The sequence below is a fragment of the Nicotiana tomentosiformis genome, chromosome 7, assembly GCF_000390325.3.
Source record: "Nicotiana tomentosiformis chromosome 7, ASM39032v3, whole genome shotgun sequence".
NCBI lineage: Eukaryota > Viridiplantae > Streptophyta > Magnoliopsida > Solanales > Solanaceae > Nicotiana > Nicotiana tomentosiformis.
In genome coordinates, this window is record NC_090818.1 from 123,614,999 (window position 1) to 123,639,180 (window position 24,182).

The 24,182-nt window shown below is 36.0% G+C and overlaps 1 protein-coding gene across 1 annotated transcript; it reads left to right on the forward strand.

The window, feature by feature from the left end:
- Window positions 1-18,488: 18,488 nt before the first annotated feature.
- Window positions 18,489-23,937, forward strand: LOC104098687 (sulfite exporter TauE/SafE family protein 4-like). The gene is made up of 12 exons (XM_009605487.4): window positions 18,489-18,768; window positions 19,146-19,305; window positions 19,727-19,927; window positions 20,255-20,316; window positions 20,502-20,541; window positions 20,662-20,720; window positions 20,822-20,908; window positions 21,055-21,105; window positions 21,232-21,471; window positions 22,484-22,577; window positions 22,678-22,818; window positions 23,235-23,937. Exons 1-12 carry the CDS (start codon window positions 18,616-18,618, stop codon window positions 23,315-23,317), a joined length of 1,371 nt encoding a protein of 456 aa, XP_009603782.1. The 5' UTR covers window positions 18,489-18,615; the 3' UTR covers window positions 23,318-23,937.
- Window positions 23,938-24,182: the final 245 nt, after the last annotated feature.

The window sequence follows — 24,182 nt, forward strand, 5'->3', positions numbered from 1 at the left end:
CTAATAATTAATATCACCTGTATATCCACCGCAATTTCGCAATAATTCACCTAAACAAATTGAAGGAATCATTTTTCACGATCTAGCTGAAATGTTTTTAAATATTTTGTCCTTTTCGTTTTTTTTTTTTTTTTTTCCCTTTTTTGGGTGGGGTGAACCTGAAATGGCTATTTGGAAGATAGCAGCAGGTTCGGCATATTCAGGTTGGTTGAACAGCTTTTGCAGAAACATAGATTTAGTTCAGTTTATTATCAAAATCATGTTAGTCTGTCTGATTTTTTTTTTGATTTGAATCCGCCTCTATATATAACGGAGTAGTATTTATAAATAATGGATGGTGCTTGCTTTTAAAGCCAAAACCAACTTCAAATAGGAATTAAAGTCGAATCCAGTTTCGAATAGGAATAAAAACCAAAAGAGAATAGAATTAGGGGAATCTTAAAGGAATGTCCCCAAATAATTCTCAACTTACCAACCTCTAGCCATTAATCATAAACTTATCAATACTAGCCCAACACATATAAAAATTAAAAACCCAAATAAATAAGGTTCTTTTTCTCCAAGAATCACACGCAAAAATCTCCTTCCATATTTTAGTCGTGATTATCAACATTAGATGCAAGACGGAAAGGAAATTTCATGCATGAGGTAGCAAATAAGATGATGAAATACAAAAAATAAATATATAAGATTCCAAAAATCTAAGAAAAAATGGACATTTTTCAATGGGTATGTTGAAATTCATCGAAAACATATAGATGAGTCAATATACAAAATTTGAAGAAGATTGGGAGTGATTTGGACTGATTTGGTATCAAAATTCGTAGTTAAAATGTAACGACTTAACCGGTCTTTTTGAGCTCTAGCGCGTCGTTTGGCGGTATGAGACCTTGAGTAGCTTTACTTCGGGTATTATGACTTGTACGTGTTGTCGGAATTGAACTTCGGGAAGTTCAGAGTTGATTTGGAAAGAAAATTCTAATTACGGAAGCCTTAAGATGGAAGATTTGACTTTCTAGTAAACGACCTCAGAATCGGGATTTGAAGGTCCTAATAGGTTCGTATGATGATTTCGGACTTGGGCGTATGTTCGGGTTGAGCATCGGATCATCCGGGAGCATTTCGGCGTTTATTATGAAAAGTTAATATTTTAAAAATTTAAGAATTTTCTAAGTTTGGTTTGGAGTGGGCTTTGGTGTTATTGATGTACGTTTGGGATTCCGAGCCTTGGAATAGGTTCGTATCATGATTTGTGACCTGTGCACAAAGTTTGACGTCATTCCAGAATGTATTGTTATGAATCGGACGCGTTCGTCGAAGTTTGAAAGCTTGAAAGTTAGAAAAGGATTTCGATCGTCGATTCATAGTTTCGATGTTGTTTGGCGTGATTTGAGGCCTCGACTAAGTTCGTAATATGTTTTGGGACGCATTTATATATTTGGTCAAGGTCCCGGTGGCCTCGGGTGGATTCCGGATGGTTAACGGATCGAATTTTAGACTTAAGCAAAAGCTGAAGTATTCTGGTTGCTGGTGCAACTGCTTATGCGGAAGCTTCATCGCAGAAACGGCCTCGCAGAAGCGAGGCAGTGGACCGCAGAAGTGGATAGGAGGGAGCTGGGAAGAGGTCGCAAGTGCAAAAGAACTCTCGCACCTGCGTGACCACAGAAGCGGCCCGCAAGTCGCAGAAGCGGTAGGGAGTGAGGCAAGCTGGAGGTGCAGGTGCGAGGTTTGTGCCACACCTACGAGACCGCAGAAGCGGATTCTTGGTCGTATGTGCGACTCCGCAGAAGCAGAGTATTATCCACAGATGCGAAGGCAGGGGCCGAAGAGGGACCGCAGAAGCGGTCAAGTAGCCGCAGGTGCGAGAGGTCGTTGGGTAGTATGTTCTTTTAAGAACGGGATTTGGCCCATTTTTTTCATTTTCACTTGGTTGGAGCGATTTGGGAGAGCTTCAAGGGGAGATTTTCATCAAGCAACACAAGGTAAGTGACTCCCACCTATTAAATACATGGTTTGTGTATTGATTTAAACATGAAAATTTGTAGAAATATGAGATTTTGGTAAAAAATCTAGAATTTGGTATTTTTTAATTTTGACCACGAAATTGGACATGCAATTTGGAATAAGTTATATATTTTAGTTCGTGATGTTATGGGTAAAGTTTATCTTCAAAAATTTTTAAAATTCGGGCACGTGGGCCCGAGGGTTGTCTTTGTTGGCTTTTGAGCGGAGTTGAGAATCATTTTCAATTGTTAAATTATATGTATTAGGGTATATTTTGATTGGGTTGCACATTGGTTGATTAGTTTTGAAGAGACGAGCATCGATTTGAGGTGTTTGAGAGGTGTTGGAGACAGTTTTGGAACTTAGGAGTGAGGTAAGTCTCTTGTCTAACCTTGTGAGGGGAAACTACCGCTAGGTGATATTTATTGTTATGTGCAACTAGTTGTGGGTGCTACTTACGCACGAGGTGACGAGAGTCCGTACGTAGCTAAAGCATGTTTATATCCGGGTAGACTTATAGCTTGTTTGGCCAAGCTTTTTTTGGGCCAAAAGTGCTTTTGGCCAAAAATTGAGGTGATTGGCCAAGCTTTTAGAAGGAAAAAGTGCTTTTAAGGAGAATGAGAAGCAGTTTTGAGAAGCATAAAAATGTAGCTTCTCTCCAAAAATACTTTTCTGAGAAGTACTTTTGAGAAACATACACTTAGAAGCAGTTTTCAACAGCTTGGCCAAACACTAATTACTGTTTAAAAGGGCTTTTTAAATTAATTAGCCAAACACAAATCGATTCTCACCAAAAGTACTTTTTTGAAAAGTACTTTTGAAAAAAGTACTTCTCCAAATAAGCAGATTTTAGAAGTTTGGCCAAACAAGCTATTAGAATCTTATCATGTAATATTTGAATTATTTGGACTCATTCTGCTGGCTTAATTAATTGAAGTTATAATTGAAATTGATTTAGAAATAAATATATGTACACTAGGCCAAGTTTTAATACTTTGAGTTGTGGGCGAGTTATTTGATAAATGGTAAAGATTATATTCATTTTCTGCTCATATGTTGTATTGCAAACACGTATCTCGTAATTCGAAAACTTTCTTCTATTTCTTGTAGAGCGGGCCGAACGCCTCGGCAGTATATAGATGCATCTATGGTTCGTGGCACGACCCTCGACAGTGTACACACTATTTTGGATCGGGCCGAACAACCTCGGCAGAATCGTGCGTTATATCGCTAGTAGTCTGAATATTCACGAGCTAATTTTTTCACTGATGTCCGGCATTTATATGGTATAACTCATTTATTTGATAATGACACTTGACATCTTTTGAGTTTATAAGGTAGAATACAGGATTTAGAAATTCTTGCTTTAAAAGAAGTAATTGGAAGATTATGTAACTTACAGATTTACCCCATCATTGTCGTATGCTTCATATCTGCTCATGTTTTATTTTATTATTTTATTGGACCTTTAGTAAGTGTCGATGTCGAGCCCCCGTCACTACTTCTCCGGGGTTAGGCTAGATACTTACTAAGTGCGCATTGATTTATGTACCCATGCTGCACTTCTGCACTAAATGTGCATGATCTGACAGGCTCATTTGATGATCACCTTGGCGCGTAGGCGCACCTGTTGAGGAGACTTTATGTGAGTTGCATTCCAGGCTACGCATCGCAGTCCACCGAGTCTCCATTGTACTATTTATTTTATTCAGTCTTACTACATTCGGTACAGATATTGTATTATTATTATACTCCTTAGAAAATGCTCATGCACTTGTGATACCGAGTTTTGGGGGTTCATACTGGTTGTTCGTTATTGTAGTTCACGTAGTTATTATCTTTTTACCCTGTAAATTCCATCATATAATATTTAATAAATGGAGATTATGATCTCGAAAGTAATAAAATAAGTAAATAATGTGATAAATCAACGTTGGCTTGCCTGGCGGCGGCGTTAAGCGTCATCACGACCTATAGTGTATTTTGGGTCGTGACAGCTTGGTATTAGAGCATTAGGTTCACTTGAATCTCACGAGTCATGAGCAATTCTAGTAGAGTCTTGAGGATCGGTACGGAGACGTCTGTACTTATCTTCGAGAGGCTACAAGACTACTAGGAGCACTTCCTTTCTTGATTTCCTCATCGTGCGGTTTGATTCAATCAAGGCTTGTGCCTTTATTTCCTTCCTACTCAATCTTATGCGACGTGAAGCGGTTGTTGTCAATTGGATGTCCAGGAGTTGTATTGGTACTGCAGACGTGGTGCATGATGTTTTTCCTTTCATGTTCGGGTAGGTTATTATTGTCGCCTTGCGGAAGGGTGTTATGTTGTTTCAAGTTCAGTATCTGTACTTCCTATGTTTTTGAGAATATGCATGGATTGCTATGATGATCATGTGTTGTTATCGCACAGTGTTGGTGTAATGGTAGGGTGCTTGTCTATGTGTCGAGAAAGTGAATGACTTAAAATGAGGGTTTTTCAGTGCATAATTTAGAGGTTCAACATTTAATTCCAGCAAAGGAAGGGCAATCGGACTATGGACGTTTAGGCTTTGGTTGATGGAGTAACGACACTTAATATTTTCGAGCGTGGTGGAATTCTCAGTTGTGATGTGGTATCATCATCCTTGTTGGAACGCATTAAGGATTAGCAGGTGTTATGGTCTTTTTTGATTTTTGCCTTCAGGCAAGGTGTTGTGAAATGGTGCCTAAGACGCGGTTGTCAGAGATAGCGATGTGTAGCGGTTTCGAGCCGAATTAGTGATTCCAAGGTTGATGGCTTGCTCGAGAAGGATGATCTTCCAGGAGGTTTAGAGTTGATAGCAAATTCATTAGTTCAGGTGCTACAGATATGGATTTGGTATGAGGCAGCAGTTGGGCAGCAAAGTATGAGGGAGGACATGGCGGGAAGTGTCTCGAGGTAGTTGAATTTCTAGCAGGTCAAGTACGAACAACAGAGGTCGAGGAGTTGCCTAAAGGAGATGGTTTAACCGAATTAAGAGTGACAGATTAGCATATCGATTCTGTGGTAGGCTAGCCGCGTGCCTTAAAAAGTGTAGAACGGTTTAGGAATCGTGATGAAAGGCGATTGGTTCTACGGATTTTATTTAGAATAATGGTTACTGTGCGGAGAAAGATTGAATATGGCAGAAAGGAGTCTGCTTGAAATGAAGAGGGGTGTGAAGATTTGATTATCATTTCAGATGCAATATGACTTGAGTTTAGAAGGTATTGTTGAACTTTCAGTTGATGTTAATGGGGAAAGAACAGACTTATACAGCTGGTGGGCAAGCATGGGCTCAGGAGAATTTACTAATTACGTAGTAGTTGTACCCAGCGCAGCGTCGTTGGAAGATGTCGGTAAGGAATTCCACAGTTGGGTTATCTCCTGCGAGCAGGTTAGCGGTTGCGTGACTTTGATAAAGTTTCTACGAGGAGTTTTACTTACTACCCGACAGAAGGTCAAATATGCGGTCGTGGATGATAATTCGGAATGTTCATGAAAAGCTTAACAAAAGACTTTGAGAAATTTGGTGGGTTAACGGTGCGAGATCATGGTAATTAAGAAGGAGAAATCGTTGTGGGCTCTACATTATGTGGTAGCTTAAAGCTAAGTGGGGGAGCCCCACTATTTACGATTGGATCACGTGGTTGTCTATTTGTGCGGTTCCTGGTTATCGATGCGTTGGCGGATTAATTATGACTAGGAAAAAATAAGTAAATGTCAAGAGTAATTCGAACAAGGAACTCGATGAATGTGTGTTGTACTTCACCTTATCGATTGAGGTGCAGGATTTGGGAAGACTCAGAGTTTATGCTTCTTGTGGAGGTAATGTACAATGAAAAGAATTCAGCCTGTTGCTTCCTTGAGAGGGTGTTCACGTGCTAGCAGAGTGTTGAAGTTTAGTTATATTCGGGATAATATCAGAGTAGGTGACTCTCAACAACGGTTCTAGTGGGTTCAAGAATTAAAGTGCAGTGCCTAAGGATTTCGGGACCGTTGTGTGGTTAAAGATCGAGTCTTCACAGTGGATTGCGAACGTGACTTGCAATATTCTATGTTATCATCGGGTATGCGATGAGGTATTGGAGGAAAGGAAGAAATAGCTTCGGATTCGCAGAAGGTCTTGCAGAATGGGCATACCAGTCGGAGATGCTATTGAGCGCATAAGGAGGGTATGAGATGGTTCATGAGTATTGAGACGATGCGGTCTCGTAATGCGGGTCACTTGGGATGAGTGCGGATTTAATTCGTTATGCTTTCGAATGGAGCTATTATTATTTCTAAGGCAAGTCGAGAGTAAATTGGAAGAAGTTGGGTCGGTTAGAAATGGTTGAACCAGTCTGATTGCGCCAATGATCAGTTCCTTCAGCGTGTGAAGTTATACATGTGGTTTGTAGTTGTACGTGAGGGCTTGACAGCCACCATAACTTGATTGATTTAGGAGGTATTTGATTCAATGGCCTTGTTGTATAAATGGATTCCAGAAGAGTCATGACGGTTTAGATCACGACTTGAGGGTTGTATTTCCTACGGTTTGGGAATTTAGTTGTGGGTTGCATTGGTTCTTTTGAAATGAGTTATTCTAGCCAATGAAGTGTTCATTCTACTAGTATTTCAGGGGTTTGCGATAAATTCTTATACTCTCGTATAGCGCCTTAATGGGTGCATCGAGCGGCATGGGAATTAGAAGTTGAGGATCAAGGTTGCGGTTCGGTATTGATAAGAATGTCACGAGCTCGAATGAGCACGGAAGAATTCAGATGTTTAAAGCAAGTTGGCGTTATCTTATTGTCGCCCGAGAATGGTGTTCTATGGAAGAGGCATTGTGTATTGATTTGCGGATTGTGATTTTCTTTACAGAATTAGTACGGTTCGTGGTATGGAGGTGCAGATTTTGCTACCCGGTGCGGAAGGTCGTTGGAGCGTGCCCCACGAAAAGATTTTATAAGTATGGCATGTTAGTCATTTAATTGTGAAAGATTAAAACCAAGTATGGAGGTTATAGTAATATCGCAAATGCGAGAGTTTATGTCTGAGAGGCTTCCTATTCCTTGGGCTGTGGACCGCGTGAGTTTGTTTCGAATTTGATGGATGTTCTTATATGTCATGAATAGGGCCATTATGGATCTTTGGAAGGTTATTGGCCCCGTATGGTATGATTAGAATCGGTGTGAGGTCCGTTGGAGGGTCTAATATAAGTGTGTGCTCTACGTCAAGTCGGATGTGTTCTTTCATCATAGCATTGCTTACGGATGAATCGTCGTGCATGGGATGTTATTTCTGTCATCAGCTATTCCGTGTAATCTCTATTGTGCCATATGGGTTATGAGACGATTGATTATTCGCACACGTGTTGAGGTCCCGTGTACCTTTGTGGTGTTATGTGAGCAGGATGGCTCTCGAGATGCAGGTCATTTATTGCACCTTAGTTGTGCTTGGGTTTCGTAACGTATGGCGTTATCCGTCTCTCTAGGATTTGTATTATACACTTGGCGTGCTTGTGATCGATATTTTGGCATTTCGTAAGTATAAGCGTTATGGCTTGATGTGCGTATTTTTCTTCTTGATGTTATGTGTGGATCGGGTGGCACGCCGCCACGGGTATATTATCTGGATCGGTGGCACGCCGTCACGGGCATGTTATGTGAATCGAGTTGCACCCCGTAATAGTGTCATGTTGGATCGGGTTGCACGCCGCAACAACGAGATGTTAAGCATAGTCCCTTACACTTATTTTGTGTGCCTTGTTTTCATCCCTGAGGTAGGTTCACAACATCTATTCGGCCGTTTTATTCGTAATGCAGGCTGGGTAGTCCTTCTCCAGAGTTCGTTCTTCCTTATATATCACATTCGAGTCGTAGCTTGTTGGCGCGTTGTGGGCGCCATTTAAGATTTTTGGCAGTGTCTGAGACGGCTTATTGCATGAGCAGCTTGTACTGGGTGAGACGAGATTATTGGACCTGAAATTAGTGCAATCAGATTTATATAAGGTACATTAAAGAGAAAATATCTTTATTCCATTCAGAATGAGGTAATGGTTTTTGTCAGGAGGAGAGACTCCATGAATTATTGATTTGGCAGGTGGTTATGAGTTTCTACATGTCGTTTTCGTCGTGGCAGTATTGCGAGGGTTGGAACATGATGTATATGCATCATGAGATGTATTGCGGGCATCAGATTTGTGAAATTACAGCTATTGTGGCCGGAGGATGTTATTATGGACAACCGACTTATGTGGTACATGGTGTGATTTCAGCATAGGTGCATGATTATGTTTTGGAACAGTGCGTGGTGATTGGTACTGTGTTCGTATGTTAGAATCAAGACCTGTAGAGAAATTCGGAGGTTGGAATTTGGTCCTAAGGTTTATTGTCTAAATAAAAAGGAGGATCTTCAATCAAACTCGAGCTAATGTATATAACTAGATTGTGGTGGCACGGGTAGGTGCACGAGGTGTTAAACAGTGATTTTGAACAACTCCAGAGCAGTCCTTAGCATGTTCGAGGACGAACATATGTTTAAGTGGGGGACAATGTAATGACCCGATGTTTTGAGCTCTAGCACGTCGTTTGGTAGTTTGAGGCCTTGAGTAGCTTCACTTTGGGTATTATGACTTGTACGTATGGTCAGAATTGAACTTCGGGAAGTTCGAAGTTGATTTGGAAAGAAAATTCTAATTTCGGAAGCCTTAATTTGGAAGAATTGGCTAAGATTTGGCTTTCGAGTAAAAGACCTCGGAATCGAGATTTGAAGGTTCCAATAGGTTTATATGATGATTTCGGACTTGGATGGATGTTCAAATTGAGTATCGGATCACCGGGGAGTATTTCGGCGTTTATTATGGAAAGTTAACATTTTGAAAGTTAAAGAATTTTTTAAGTTTGGTTTGGAGTGGGCTTTGGTGTTATTGATGTCTGTTTGGGATTCCGAGACTTGGAATAGGTTCGTATCGTGATTTGTGATATGTGCACAAAGTTTGCCGTCATTCCGGAATGTTTAGTTATAAATCGGACACGTACGTCGAAGTTTGAAAGCTTGAAATCTAAAGAAGGATTTCGATCGTTGATTCGTAGTTTAGATATTGTTTGGCGTGATTTGAGGCCTTGACTAAGTTCGTAATATGTTTTGGGACACGTTGGTATATTTGGTCAAGGTCCTGAAGGCCTCGGGTGGATTCCGAATGGTTAACGGATCGGATTTTGGACATAAGCAAAAGCTAAAGGATTCTGGTTGCTGGTGCAACCGTTTCTGTGGAAGCTTCATCGCAGAAAACGGCCTCGCAGAATCGAGGCAGTGGACCGCAGAAGCGGCTAGGAGGGAGCTGGGAAGAGGCCGTAAGTGTGAAATAATTCCCGCACCTGCGTGACCGTAGAAGCGACCCGGGAGTCGCAGAAGCGGTAGGGAGTGAGGCAGGCTGGAGGCGCAGGTGCGAGGATTGTATCGAAATACCGCTTCTGCAATCCCCCTTCAGCCCCTGCCTTCGCATCTGTGGACCAGACTTTTCTTCTGCGGAGTCGCACATGCGACCAAGTGGCCGCAGGTGCGAGAGGTCGCTAGGCAGTGTTTACTTTTAAGAACGGGATTTGGCCTATTTTTTTTTATTTTTACTTGGTTGGGGTGATTTTGTATAGTTTCAAGGGGAGATTTTTATCAAGCAATACAAGGTAAGTGACTCTCACCTATTACAAGTTAAATACATGGTTTGTGTATGGATTTAAACAAGAAAATTTGTAGAAACTTGGGATTTAGGTAAAAAATCTAGAATTTGGTATTTTTTGATTTTTACCACGAAATTGGACATGAAATTTGGAATTAGTTATTTATTTTAGTTTGTGGTGTTATGGGTAAAGTTTATCTTCGAAAAATTTTGAAATCCGGGCACGTGGGCTCAAGGGTTGTCTTTGTTGGTTTTTGAGCGGAGCTGGGAATCATTTTCAATTGTTAAATTATACGTATTGGGGTATATTTTGATTGGGTTGCACATTAGTTTATTAGTTTTGAAGAGACGGGCATCGATTTGAGGTGTTTGAGAGATGTTGGAGCCGGTTTTGGAACTTAGGAGCGAGGTAAGTCTCATGTCTAACCATGTGAGGGGGTACTACTGCTAGGTGATATTTATTGTTATGTGCAACTAATTGTGGGTGCTACGTACGCACAAGGTGATAAGAGTCCGTACATAACTAAAACATGTTTATGTCTAGGTAGACTTATAGCCTGTTTGGCCATATTTTTTTGGGCCAAAAGTACTTTTTGGCCAAAAGTACTTTTGGCCAAAAATTGAGGTGTTTGGCCAGGATTTTAAAAGGAAAAAAGTGCCTTTGAGGAGAATCATAAGCAGTTTTTAAGAAGTAGAAAAATGTAGCTTCTCTCCAAAAGCACTTTTCTCAGAAACACTTTTGAGAAAAATACACTTAGATGCAGTTTTCAACAGCTTGGCCAAACACTAATTACTGTTGAAAAGCACTTTTCAAATTAATTATCCAAACACAAATCGATTCTCACCAAAAGTATTTTTTTGAAAAGTATTTTTGAAAAAAGCACTTCTCAAAATAAGCAGATTGTAGAAGCATGGCCAAACAGGCTATTAGAATCTTATCATGTAATATTTGAATTATTTGGACTCATTCTGCTGGCTTAATTAATTGAAATTATAATTGAAATTGATTTAGAAATAAATATATGTACACTAGGCCAAGCCTTAACACTTTGAGTTGTGGGCGAGTTATTTGAGATTTGGTAAATATTATATTCATTTTATGCTCATGTGTTGTATTGCAAACACGTATCTCGTAATTCGAAAACTTTCTTCTATTTCTTGTGGAGCGGGCCGAATGCCTCGGCAGTATATAGATGCATCTATGGTTCGTGTTGCACGACCCTCGGCAGTGTACATACTATTTTGGATCGGGCCGAACAACCTCGGCAGAATCGTGTGTTATATCGCTAGTAGTCCGAATATTCACGAGCTAATCTTTCCACTGATGTCTGGCATTTATATGGTATTCCTCATTTATTTGATAATAAGACTTGACATCTTTTGAGCTGTTAAGGTAGAATACAGGATTTAGAAATTCTTGCTTTAAAAGAAGTAATTGGAAGATTATGTAACTTACAGATTTACCCCATCATTGTCGTATGTTTCATATCTGCTCATGTTTTATTATGTTATTTTATTGGACCTTTAGTAAGTGTCGATGTCGACCCCCCATCACTACTTCTCCGGGGTTAGGCTAGATACTTACTGGGTATGCATTGATTTACGTACTCATGCTGTACTTCTGCACTAAATGTGCAAGATATGACAGGTTCCTTTGATGATCACCTTGGCGCTTAGGGTTGAGGAGACTTTATGTGAGTTGCATTCCACGCTACGCATTGCAGTCCACCAAGTCTCCATTGTACTGTTTATTTTATTTTATCTTACTATATTTGGGACAGATATTATATTATTATTGTACTCCTTAGAAAATGCTCATACACTTGTGACACCGGATTTTGGGGATTCCTATTGGTTGTTCGTTATTGTAGTTCACGTAGTTATTATTTTTTTACTATATAAATTCCATCTTATACTATTTAAGAAATGGAGATTATGATCTCGAAAGTAATAAAATGAGTAAATAATGTGATAAATCAACGTTGGCTTGCCTGGTGGCGGCGTTAGGCGCCATCACTACCTATAGTGAATTTTGGGTCATGACATAAAATCGAGTTCAAAAAATTATTCTGCGACACATATATCTCACACACGGGTATGCATAGATATACGTGTGATACACATTTGATATCGTTATGATACATATGTGATACTCAAATGATACACAGTGTGATACACATATCATTTTTTTCATGTTCATCTTCTAATTCGAATTTTCAATTCAAACCACCTCAAAACTCCACCAAATCATCCCAAAAAGGAGAGTCAATCTTGTTAAGATGTACCCAATCTATTCTAATAACACTCACTCAAAAGAAAGCAAAAAATAATTCTTTTTTTGGCTACGAATAGCTAATTGGCTAATATTAGTAATATTTTATGAATTAACCTATTTTTGTAATATGCTACTTATAAATGGACATAGCTGGTAGTATTCCTGGAATTATACCATTGGGTGTGAACAACATGGGCATGGCCCATCAACCTTTTTATTGAAATGTGACCTGGTAATTATTAGTATCAAAGTGATATACTAATTATTTATTGAACAAAGTTTTCAAGATAAAATCAAAAGTAAAATATCAGATAGAAAATTAGTCCTATGCCTACCTCCTCCCCCCCCCCCCCCACACAACCAACAAGGTGGCTTTGAATTTTTCTTAATTAAAAAAATAGTCCTATGAGAATGTATCAATCTTGTTAAGATGTACCCAATCTATTCTAATAACACTCACTCAAAAGAAAGCAAAAAATAATTCTTTTTTTGGCTACGAATAGCTAATTGGCTAATATTAGTAATATTTTATGAATTAACCTATTTTTGTAATATGCTACTTATAAATGGACATAGCTGGTAGCATTCCTGGAATTATACCATTGGGTGTGAACAACATGGGCATGGCCCATCAACCTTTTTATTGAAATGTGACCTGGTAATTATTAGTATCAAAGTGATATACTAATTATTTATTGAACAAAGTTTTCAAGATAAAATCAAAAGTAAAATATCAGATAGAAAATTAGTCCTATGCCTACCTCCTCCCCCCCCCCCCCCCCACACAACCAACAAGGTGGCTTTGAATTTTTCTTAATTAAAAAAATAGTCCTATGAGAATGTATCAATCTTGTTAAGATGTACCCAATCTATTCTAATAACACTCACTCAAAAGAAAGCAAAAAATAATTCTTTTTTTGGCTACGAATAGCTAATTGGCTAATATTAGTAATATTTTATGAATTAACCTATTTTTGTAATATGCTACTTATAAATGGACATAGCTGGTAGTATTCCTGGAATTATACCATTGGGTGTGAACAACATGGGCATGGCCCATCAACCTTTTTATTGAAATGTGACCTGGTAATTATTAGTATCAAAGTGATATACTAATTATTTATTGAACAAAGTTTTCAAGATAAAATCAAAAGTAAAATATCAGATAGAAAATTAGTCCTATGCCTACCTCCTCCCCCCCCCCACACAACCAACAAGGTGGCTTTGAATTTTTCTTAATTAAAAAAATAGTCCTATGAGAATGTATTCCCTCATATATATATATATATATATATATATATATATATATATATATATATATATATATATATATATCCGTGATTGGGCATTTAAATGTTCTTTTAACCCATGCATACCAAGCCTACGAGTCGCCAGCTCATTCTTTTACTGGCATACGGTCAGAGTTCACTCTACAGTAAAATGGTTCGTCTTATAAAAAAAAATTATAACGTTTGTGAGAAAATAAAAAATTATTATTGACGCTAATGATACGGTCGAAACAAACCATATGCATGCTAGCCCAACTTTAAAATGTATAACATTATTTAATACCATGCATCCAAAGGTAATTTTAAATGGCCGTTGAGGCTTTATTGATAGTATATATAAAAAATGATTTAGGAATATATGTAAAATTTTATGGTTACAAAATATTAAAAGTGGTGTTTCGGAGAGAAATTATGTCGAAGTTTAAGACAATTGATTGAATTATTAATTAATTTATTTCTTAATTCTAACAAAAGAAATCCACTTTTAATTTATAAAGTTGAGTGGATTATACAAATTTAAAATTCAAAACCTCGGACTATTCTAGCAATCTTATTAATTCCCTGACTTAATTCAAGCATCATTCGAATATTTGATTTTTATAATATTTTTTCCACTTGTAAAGCACTTTCATACAAATCATTCTTTCTTTTTTAGCATACTTCAATTCCTTTGATTTTAATAATAAAACATTGACCTCAGCTCCTGCATTGGTTTGAAATTAATTTTATTTATTAAAATTAATAAAATTATTAATTACGCGTACAAATTGTTACGTACGTAATTTATTCGCATGGAAATAATATTATCCCAGCTCCTGCATTGGTTTGAAAGATTGTTTTTCATTCATAAAATGATTTTTTTTTTTGGCAAACCATAAAATGATCTCAACATGTCGCTGTTAAATGAGATGCAGCCGATCATGAGAAATAGGATAAATATTTATTACATTATTTGGTTTAGAACATTGTGTTAATCTTTAGTCAATTCCGGTTTTAGGAGTGAAATTCTAGCACTTTCACGAATTACTATAAACTACATGAAAGGTTCTAGACTTCTAGTATGATAAAAATTTACCCTTATCCCGGTTTTTACCTCAAGCAAATGGATGCATAAAATTTATCTTAAAGATCAGTTATTTATTACTTAATCATAGTTAGATGATATGCATTTATACTTTAATTTGAGATTCTCATGGTTAAATTATTTGATTTGGTACAAACATCCGATGCAGGTAAGCATTTATCGTTCTAGTATATATTAAAAGTTTAGGGATAAATGAAACCAAATACAATATGAGTTTTTTAAATATAGTCTTTATGGACAAAAATTTACCGGAGTTGTAAAGATTTCCCTTTTTTTTTTGTTGTCATTTCCTTGTATCCCACAAACCAAAATTAAATTCAACCTTTTGTCAATGATAATAAAAGAACTAAATGCAAAGCATTAAAAGAAAAAAGAAAAGAAAAGGCATACGATAAGTGGCTTTGGCGAAGCAAGAAATTTCGTACGAGGTGTTCAAAATTTAATATATTCATATAAAAAATAATTTTAGACCTATAAACACAATATAAATATTTATTATACACAGTATAATTTTTCGATTAATAGTATTCGGCTGACCACCTTTCAATATATGTAACTACGCTACTGATAAGTGGAGGTAAACGACAGTAATTGATTTTTAGCAATATAAGGTGACAGTGGCGGAGCCACCTTATCCAAAGGCCCTTCGTTTTAAAAATTACACCGTGTAGTTCAATAATTTTTATTTTATAAGTATATATTATTATATGTTGACTCCCCTTGATTTTTTCATGTATTTATTTTTTTATATTTTGACACCCTTTAGTGAAAATTATGGATGCACCACTTAAGATGACATTTCCCTTAATTTCTGAACAGGCCTTTCAACAAGAACATAGTATTAAGTGGAAAACAATAGAGGAGTCCATTATTCATCGAATTTTAAATTTTCCGTTACTAATCTTAGATTTTTCGATCTAAAAAAAGGGTTATTTCCCTTAATTTCTGAACGGACCTTTCAACAAGTACCTAGTATTAAGTGGAAAACAATAGAGGATAGCGAGTCCATTATTCATCGAATTTTAAATTTTTCGTTACTAATCTTAGATTTTTTTTATCTAAAAAAAGGGTTATTTTGGTCAAAATGATTACAAGGAAAAAGATCTTACAAATCAGGGGCGGCCCAAGGGTCAAGCCACTAAAGCAAAGGTTTTAGGCCCCCAAATTTTGAGGGCCCCAAATTTTTCTTTTATTTTTTTACTCGTATTTGTATTGTGATCCCGACTAATCTAGATTCGTACCGCATAAGACCTAGTAAAAGAGAGAACACGTTTTAACATGATTTTTTTAACCACAGGACTCGAACCCAATATATTTAATTAAGGTAAGTTGGATTAAATACATCTCACAACAATCTTTAGAGACAGGGTCTAAATATATTGGGTATGTTAAAATAAAAAATAAAATATTTTATAAAAATTCAAGATAACTTTAATTTAGTAGTGATGTAACCGTTTGAGCAAAAAATGCAGAAAGAGAATCACTCCACCTAAACCCTTGTCGCGAATATAAAAACTTTTCATTATTTAAATTTTACGAGTGACATCATTAGTGAGGTATTTATATGAATTTGGTTCTATTATCTAAGATCAATAATATCTTAGGAGAGACTAAATTATTTATAAAATAAATTATTAACAACTGATGTTAGGCCAAAATTCTATACTTTTAGCACATTACTCACCCTATATTTTGTTGGTTTAAGTGAGTTATTGTGCGACAATTGCTCTAAATTGTGTTGTTTTATGTATAGAAACATCAGAATGAATCATCGATGTTATGATAAAAAAAAATTCATTCTGAAAGGCCCCAAATTAAAAATCGGCTTTAGACCAGGCGCCCTGTTACAAATTTAGACATAAAAGATTCTATTTCTCTTCTTAACTGGTCCTCATATTTTATAGTAACGTATTCGTTCCAAATTTGAATACCTTATGAATCTATGATTCCAGATACTTCCAAATTAGAAATTGCCACGAAATTACTCCTTTTTATTTTGTTTCTGTTTTTGCTGGGACACTTGGTACTTATCTTGCAACAACACAACACAGACCACAACTTCAAAACTCGGTACATCCAATTTGACTGTCACTTTTCTATGTAGTGCGATTAGCATTAGTTTACAAACATATTGTAACTGCTTTTATGTGGAATTATAGTTTGAGTTTTCGATTGTAAAATGTAAAGAGCGATAACAACAAACTCAGTGTAATTTCATAAATTGAGTCTGTGAAGGATAGTGTATACACAAATCTTAACCCTATCTTGTGAAAGTAAAAAAGTTATTTCTGATAGACACTCAGGTAAAAAAAAATTCAGTCACATTATAGTTGGAAAGAAATTCAGTAACGAGGTAAAAAATAAAGAGCATAGGATAATATTGCGTTTCTAGTTATTAGATGGTTATTATCATTTTTCTGGCTATTGTTGTAGATATTTGATTGTTTTTATTCATCCTCTCGAGCCGATGGTCTTTCGGAAACAACTTCTCTACCTCCCAAAGATAAGGGTAAGGTCTGAATACATACTATTCTCTCCAATACCACTGGTGAAATTTTATTAGGTTTGTTATTGTTATTGTATTATAGGATAATATTGCGTTGATACAATAATAAGTAAAGTTTTTTATTCACAAAAAGTAATAGAAAAAACTAAATTTTCGAATTCACATTGAAAATTAGTTAATTTGATTCTCGCATTCGAAAAGATTCAAATAAATTAAAATAGGTGGAGAAACTGCTTTAATGTGGAATTATAGTTTGAGGTTTATATTGTAAAAAGTTAAATAATTAGTAAAGTATTTTATTTCAAATAAGTAATGAAAAAAATTAACTTTTCGAATTCACATTAAAATTTCATTTAACTTTCGTATTCCGAAAAGATTCAAATAAATTGAAATAGGTGGAGTAACTGCTTTAACGTAGAATTATAGTTTGAGGTTTATATTGTAAAAAGTTAAATAATTAGTAAAGTTTTTTATTCCGAAAATGTAATGGAAAAAATTAACTTTCCCTAAACAACAATCCTTTGTTTTTTCAAGAACCGAAATATTGTTCTAATGTAAAGGCCGCTACAAGACAAAACAGTGTGTATCACATGTGTGGTAAGTTAATCCACTTGGATTAACTTACGTAGCATGTTTTCACCAATTTGTTATTATAAACTAAACCTATTCTAGAAAGAAAAAACAAAAAAACTTAACCTATGTATATATTATAAGGGAAATCAAACAAAATCAAATTACCATATTATTTGGCAAATTTCTAAACATTTTGAAATGTTATCTGCTATGATTTATAGCACTTTTTATAGTAGTTTTTTAAATATTTATTTTTATTTTTAATAATTTGAAAATTTATATCAAAATTTACATTTTTATAGTAGTTTTAGTCAGTTTAATTCTCTTACTCTGAAAAGATTCACATAAATTAAAACGGACATAGTATTAATTGTCTACTTCAGAAAATGTTAAGCTAGCGTTTGGCCATAAATTCCCAAATTTATTCTGAAAAATCTGATTTTGGTGAAGTTTGGTTTGAAGATGAAAATGTGTTTGGACATATGTTTTGGGTGAAGTTTGGTTTGGAAAAATATGAAACATGACTTATACCCACAAGTTCTAATAACTATCACAAATACCCAACAATACCATTCATTATATTATCGCAAACCATAGTCCTGAACATAAATAAATTTGATACAAACTTATCATTTTTATAATGAACTACATGATACACTATCAGATGACCGAGAAGACGAAACAACATCGTTACAAAATAATAAATAGTGGGCTTTTTTATAAAATACAAAAGTTTGGAGTAACTTTTAAAAAATATAATAATGATATTTTGGCCTAAAACCAGCTATTGAGCTGATTTTGGTATTTGGGATTTGAGACTTGGGATTTGGCTGAAATGTAGGCAAAATCTATAGCCAAACATGTATTTGTCAAATAAAACCATTTTGGCAAAATCTATGGCCAAGGTCCTAAGTTGTCCCCGTGCCTCCATGCCCTTAATGCCCCCGACCCCACCGCCACCTCCCACCCCTAACTAAATAAAAAAGAAAAACACAAAATCACCACCCACTAAAAAAGATAAAGAAAATAATTAATTCCAAATAAGATTCTCTTATTCATTCATTCTTGTAACATCTTATATAAATACATGTGGTAACGCCTAGCTGGTAGGCTAGCCATACATTTCAAAATCTTCATTAGGGAAACAACATAAGACAAGAGAAGAAGAACAGGAGTGATTTGCAAAGGAAAAAGGGAAGAGAAGATTTTGGTTTTCATTTGGCTATGGCTACAAAAGGGTTGTTGATTTATCTGTTAGCAGGTTTTTCTGTGGCGGTTCTATCAGTTTTCTTTGTCCAGAACTTCCAAGATGGAAAATTTTATCAAAGTTCTAACCTTTTGCAACGACCCATTGGATCTGAAGACAAAGTTTGGCCGGTATTTATTGTCTCTTGTTATAATCTTCTATATTATATATGCTTGTTTCCACCCGTGAAAATCCATTGGGTTTGTTGTTGTTTATAGTTATAAACATGTGGTATATACATAAAAAATGGCAGTATGATGTATTAAGCTATCACTATGCGTGGGGTCCGGGAAGCGTCGGACCACAACAGTCTATTATACTCAGTTTTACCCTACATTTTTATCGGAGGCTATTTTCATGGCTCAAAAACGTGACCTCACATAGCAACAACTTTACGAGTCTCATCCAGACGTGGTATATACATGTGGAGCAAAAAAGGGTCTTGAGTTTTACCTTAAATGGCTTTTGGTTTATATGTTTTTTTTTAAAATTTTTGTTCTTGTTGCAGGAATTGAAATTTAGTTGGAGAATTGTTGTGGCAACGATAATAGGATTTTTGGGGTCAGCTTGTGGTACTGTAGGAGGTGTTGGTGGAGGAGGCATTTTTGTTCCTATGCTTACTTTGCTTCTTGGATTTGATACAAAATCTGCTGCTGCTCTTTCCAAATGTAAGCATTCTCTCTTTGCATTTCATATATGAGATAATAGATTAATAACATCAACAACAAAAACAATAAACTCAGTGGGGTCTGGGTAAGGCGAGTATACGCAGACTTTACCTTTACCTTGAAGGTAATGAGGTTGTTTCCGATAGAACCCGGCTCAAGAAAAGATGAAAAGAAAGAGATTAATAGCATCACAACTTGTAAATAAAGAGTTATCCGCTAGATGTGTGGGTTAAACATAACTAAATTCAATAGAATGGTTGGGAATTGTGCAAGCTTTAGAAGCTGAAAAAACTTGTAAATAAAGTGATTTGGATGAGTGACAGGAAAAGATATGGTTGTAAGTGGGGTAGATCTGAATTATTTGTATTTTCTTTTGTGGACACTTTTCATTCTGTTGAAAAGTTAATTTGCTTTTTTACAGGTATGATAATGGGGGCATCAGCATCATCAGTATGGTATAATTTGAGGGTACCACATCCATGCAGAGAAGTACCAATACTTGATTATGATTTGGCTCTGTTGTTTCAGCCTATGCTCATGTTAGGCATCACACTTGGTGTTTCTCTAAGTGTTGTCTTCCCTTATTGGCTCATCACTGTCCTCATCATCATCCTCTTCATGGGTAATTCTCGCGGAGTTTAAATTTTATATACTGACATATAATCATCCTTAAGATAATTATATGCAACCGTCATATAAGTATAGATTAGTGATTTGGCAAATAAGACAGTATACTTGTTGCGACATATTAAAATATACTATCAATATATATAAGTTAAGTCCTTTTTATTAACCATGATTAATTTCATTATTGGTCCTTTATGTTATCATCCTTGTTTTCTAATGCAAGATTTGGATTTGTGTTTGTTAAACTATTGGTTTTGTTGTTCTGACATCATAGCTTAAAGCAAGTAAGCAACTCTAATTGTATTTTATTGTTTGGTAATAGGGACTTCATCAAGATCATTTTTTAAAGCAATTGAGATGTGGAAAGAAGAAACTATTCTCAAGGTTAGCTCTACTAATCCAATGATTTACATGGGCCTTTTGCTTCCAAATGTATTGAACATATATAAATTACTTAAACAATATCAATGAGATTAAGAATGTATTAGTACTAATTTTTTATAACAGTCAAATAGTTACATTTGATGGTAACTAATTTTTCATCTGTGTTATTTGTATGGAACTTGCAGAAATCAATGGAAGAAGTTCCAGTTAATTCACGTGGTGAACGTATGTCGTCCAAGAACTGAATACACTTCTCCGTCTTTTTTTACTAAGAAAAAGTAACTACTGATTTGATCCTAGTTTAAATTAGGCTAATATTTGTTAGTTTTACTTGCTTTCTTTCAGTTGTTGTTATTGATACAATGTATGAGTCATTGGTTCCTAGGGAGGAGAAAACACCACTGGTAAGTTAATTTACTACATCAAATGGAGAATTTTCTGTTTTTGGCTCCCATTTCTAAGCTTATTTTATTGATTGTAATTGTCTAATTCTGGTATCTGACAGGAAATTTTTAGGTTCAACCTTAACTTGAAGAGAATTATGGTGCTCTTTCTAGTATGGTTCATATTTCTGATTCTTCAAGTGTTCAAGGCAAGTGAACCCTCTACCTTCTAATTTGAATATACTTGTTTCTTCTCTAAACATATTTACTAGATTTAAACGCGCTAAAGATTAACTTGTCGATGAAATGCCCATTGGTATGCACCTAAACTTAACTATTTTTAACCTGTTTACAGAACAATCTAGTGGCTTGTACTCCATTGTACTGGGTGCTCAACTTACTACAGGTACATAAATATTGGCAGCAAGGTCATTCTGCCACTTACAATACCCTGTCGCGTATTTAAGTCGTTTATATAATATTATTTGTGTATGGTGAGGCTGAGTCTTATAGAATGCATTTGTGTTTTCAGTTCCCAGTAGCATTCGCAGTGTTTGGGTATGAATGTGTGAAATTGTACAAGGAAAGCAAGAAGAGGAGACTAGACGGGAATACAGAGTCAATATGTGAGGCTGACATTCAATGGACTGCCACAAACCTTATCTTCTGTGCCCTTTGTGGCATATTGGGAGGCACTGTTGGAGGACTGCTTGGATCTGGTGGTGGATTCATTCTTGGTCCTCTTCTTCTTGAGATTGGAGTTATCCCTCAGGTATGGCCGTCGTCGTTACCTCATTTATTAATTTCTTGATTATGATATCCAATTTTGGACAATGAAGATTCATATAGCCGACTTCAGCTTACTTGGCATTGTGTCGTCGTAGTAGTAGTAGTTGTTGAATTAGGATGTACATTTTACAGATTTTGTGTAATATGATTTGGTAGAGTGGCAGAGTTTTGCAAAGAAGTCAACACTAGATATGAACATACTCTGTTAATTATTGCACATGATGTATGCCAATCACCAAGATTCTAAAACAAGATGTACATCTTTATGGGACAGCCTTATTCTCACTTTTTAAATACATCTTGTTGGAAAGCCTTTACTCTCACTTATGTCTCCTTTTTAAAAATTAGTCACTTCTTCTAAACTTTACCATTATTTATGGTTGCTCTAGTGGGATACAAATAATAGAAGGTAGAGAGGGATTGGTAGGGAACCTTGTAACTTCCCAACAACTCTAGTATCCCAAACAAAAAATTGCAGAAATATGACACTTTTTGGGTATGGTCTTTAATTTTTGATCCCCGCTTTCGTTATGGGTAGAACTTCAAGGTCAAAAGTTAAAAGTGTTGCCCATAAAGTTTTACTCGTGACGCAAGTGAGGACAAAATTCAAGACCATCCACTTTGAGGTCTATTTGTGTACTTCACCCTATCGCGAAAGAATCTATTTTCAAAAAGAATTTAAGTTACATATACTGACATCATAAAGATTTTTTACATTATTAATGTAGTATAAACTACAGGTAATTTACTATTTTTTCCAGGTAATCAATCAATACGAACTGTAAAGGATTATTTGTAACTGCATAGAGCTTAATTCAAAATAACAAATTCTATGGTACTATAGGTTTCTACTAAATGAGTGGCTAGAAAATTGTGCTATTATGGTTTTATGAAGATGTCTTTGTGGAAATATCTAAGGAATATTACAGAGAAAGATGGCTGTTTCAATCAATTGGGAAATTGACAAAAAGGACATTGTTTTTTTACTTCTACAGGTAGCTAGTGCGACAGCAACATTTGTGATGATGTTCTCATCATCTTTATCAGTGGTGGAGTTTTATCTCCTCAAGAGATTCCCAATGCATTATGGTATATTCTTAGTCTCAACAAATTTCTCAAAATTTTCACTTTTAAGTCTTGTACATTATTTGCAACATTATCTTCAGGACTAACTAAACTCATATTGCAGCTCTATACCTCATGAGTGTATCTATTCTTGCTGGCTTTTGGGGACAATGCTTCATTAGAAAACTTATCGCAATCTTAAAGAGAGCATCACTCATTGTATTCATACTCTCTGGTGTCATTTTCGCCAGCGCTCTCACAATGGGTAAGTCAATAAACAATTCTTGAATTTCATATCGCCATAAAATAAAATATTGTAAAGTTGTCTTGGAGCCTTGGAGCAACGGTAAAGTTGTCTCCGTGTGACCTATAGGTCACGGATTCAAACCGTGGAATCAGCCATTGATGCTTGCATGAGGGTAGGCTGTCTACAGTACACCCTCTCGGGGTGCGGCCCTTCACCGAACCCTGCGTGAACGCGGGATACTTCGTGCACTGGGCTGCCCTTTTTTTTATATCGCCATAAAATATTGAATTGTGTGACCATCATATTTAAAAAATTAAGCTGTTACAGAGAGCATACGTTTAATATCTATCATATTAATTATGTCTCGAGTCTCGACATAAAATTAAGAAGCAAGAAAATAATTGATTTTTTCTCGATTTATGCAATGGTTACAGGGGTGATAGGGATAGAGAAGAGCATCAGTATGATACAGAACCATGAGTTCATGGGGTTCTTGGATTTCTGTAGCAGTCAATAATTTGTGTATTTCCAACTAGCAAATTATTGGTGGACAAGAATGGCACAGTTCAGTAAAGACTATAAAACATACATGTAAAGAGCAGCAGCAGCAGCAGAAAGATTGGTGGCCAATACATAATTGGACCAACCATTTGAAGAAGTCATTTTACTATAAGATAAAAGTATAGAATGTCATTTGAAAATGTGGTAATTTGCCTGAGTGTTAGCTAGCGCTAACGCCAGCATCCTCCACCATATTTTCCATTTGCTTTTAGTCAGTTATACAGTAAAATGTTTTGTGTCAGTGTGGCTATTATGTCCGTGAGTTAGCTAGCGCTAACGCCGGCCAACACCACCTCTATTTCCATTTTTTTGTTGTAAAATCTTGTGCTTGCTCTATAGTTTTATCTGAGTGTTAGCTAGCGCTAACACCAGAATTATTTCTATGGTTTGTATCTGAGTGTTAGCGCTCGCTAACACCAGCATTATTTGGTTAATTCCTGTGTATGTTAATGGTTCTGTTCGAGGGTTAGCTAGCGCTAACACCAACAGTCCCAACACCAATACCATTTGTATTTCGCGATGTTATAGTGGTCACTTCACTTGTTTTGCAATGAAGTTTGTGATTCTTTCTATTAATTTTACTGTACAATAGATTTAATGTGGTCCGACCCTTCTTCACATTCCGCGCATAGTAACAGTTTACTGCACCAGGCTAAAATAAATTCCAAGTTCCAATGTAATGAGAATAATGTAATTTCTTTGTACTGATTATAGCAGTCTGTCTATTTCATAATGTTTCAAATATATTCGATTTATTTTTCTGTACCACTCTCACAAGAAAGTTCAAATCATTTAGGCTCTAGCATTTGATAGATTATCCA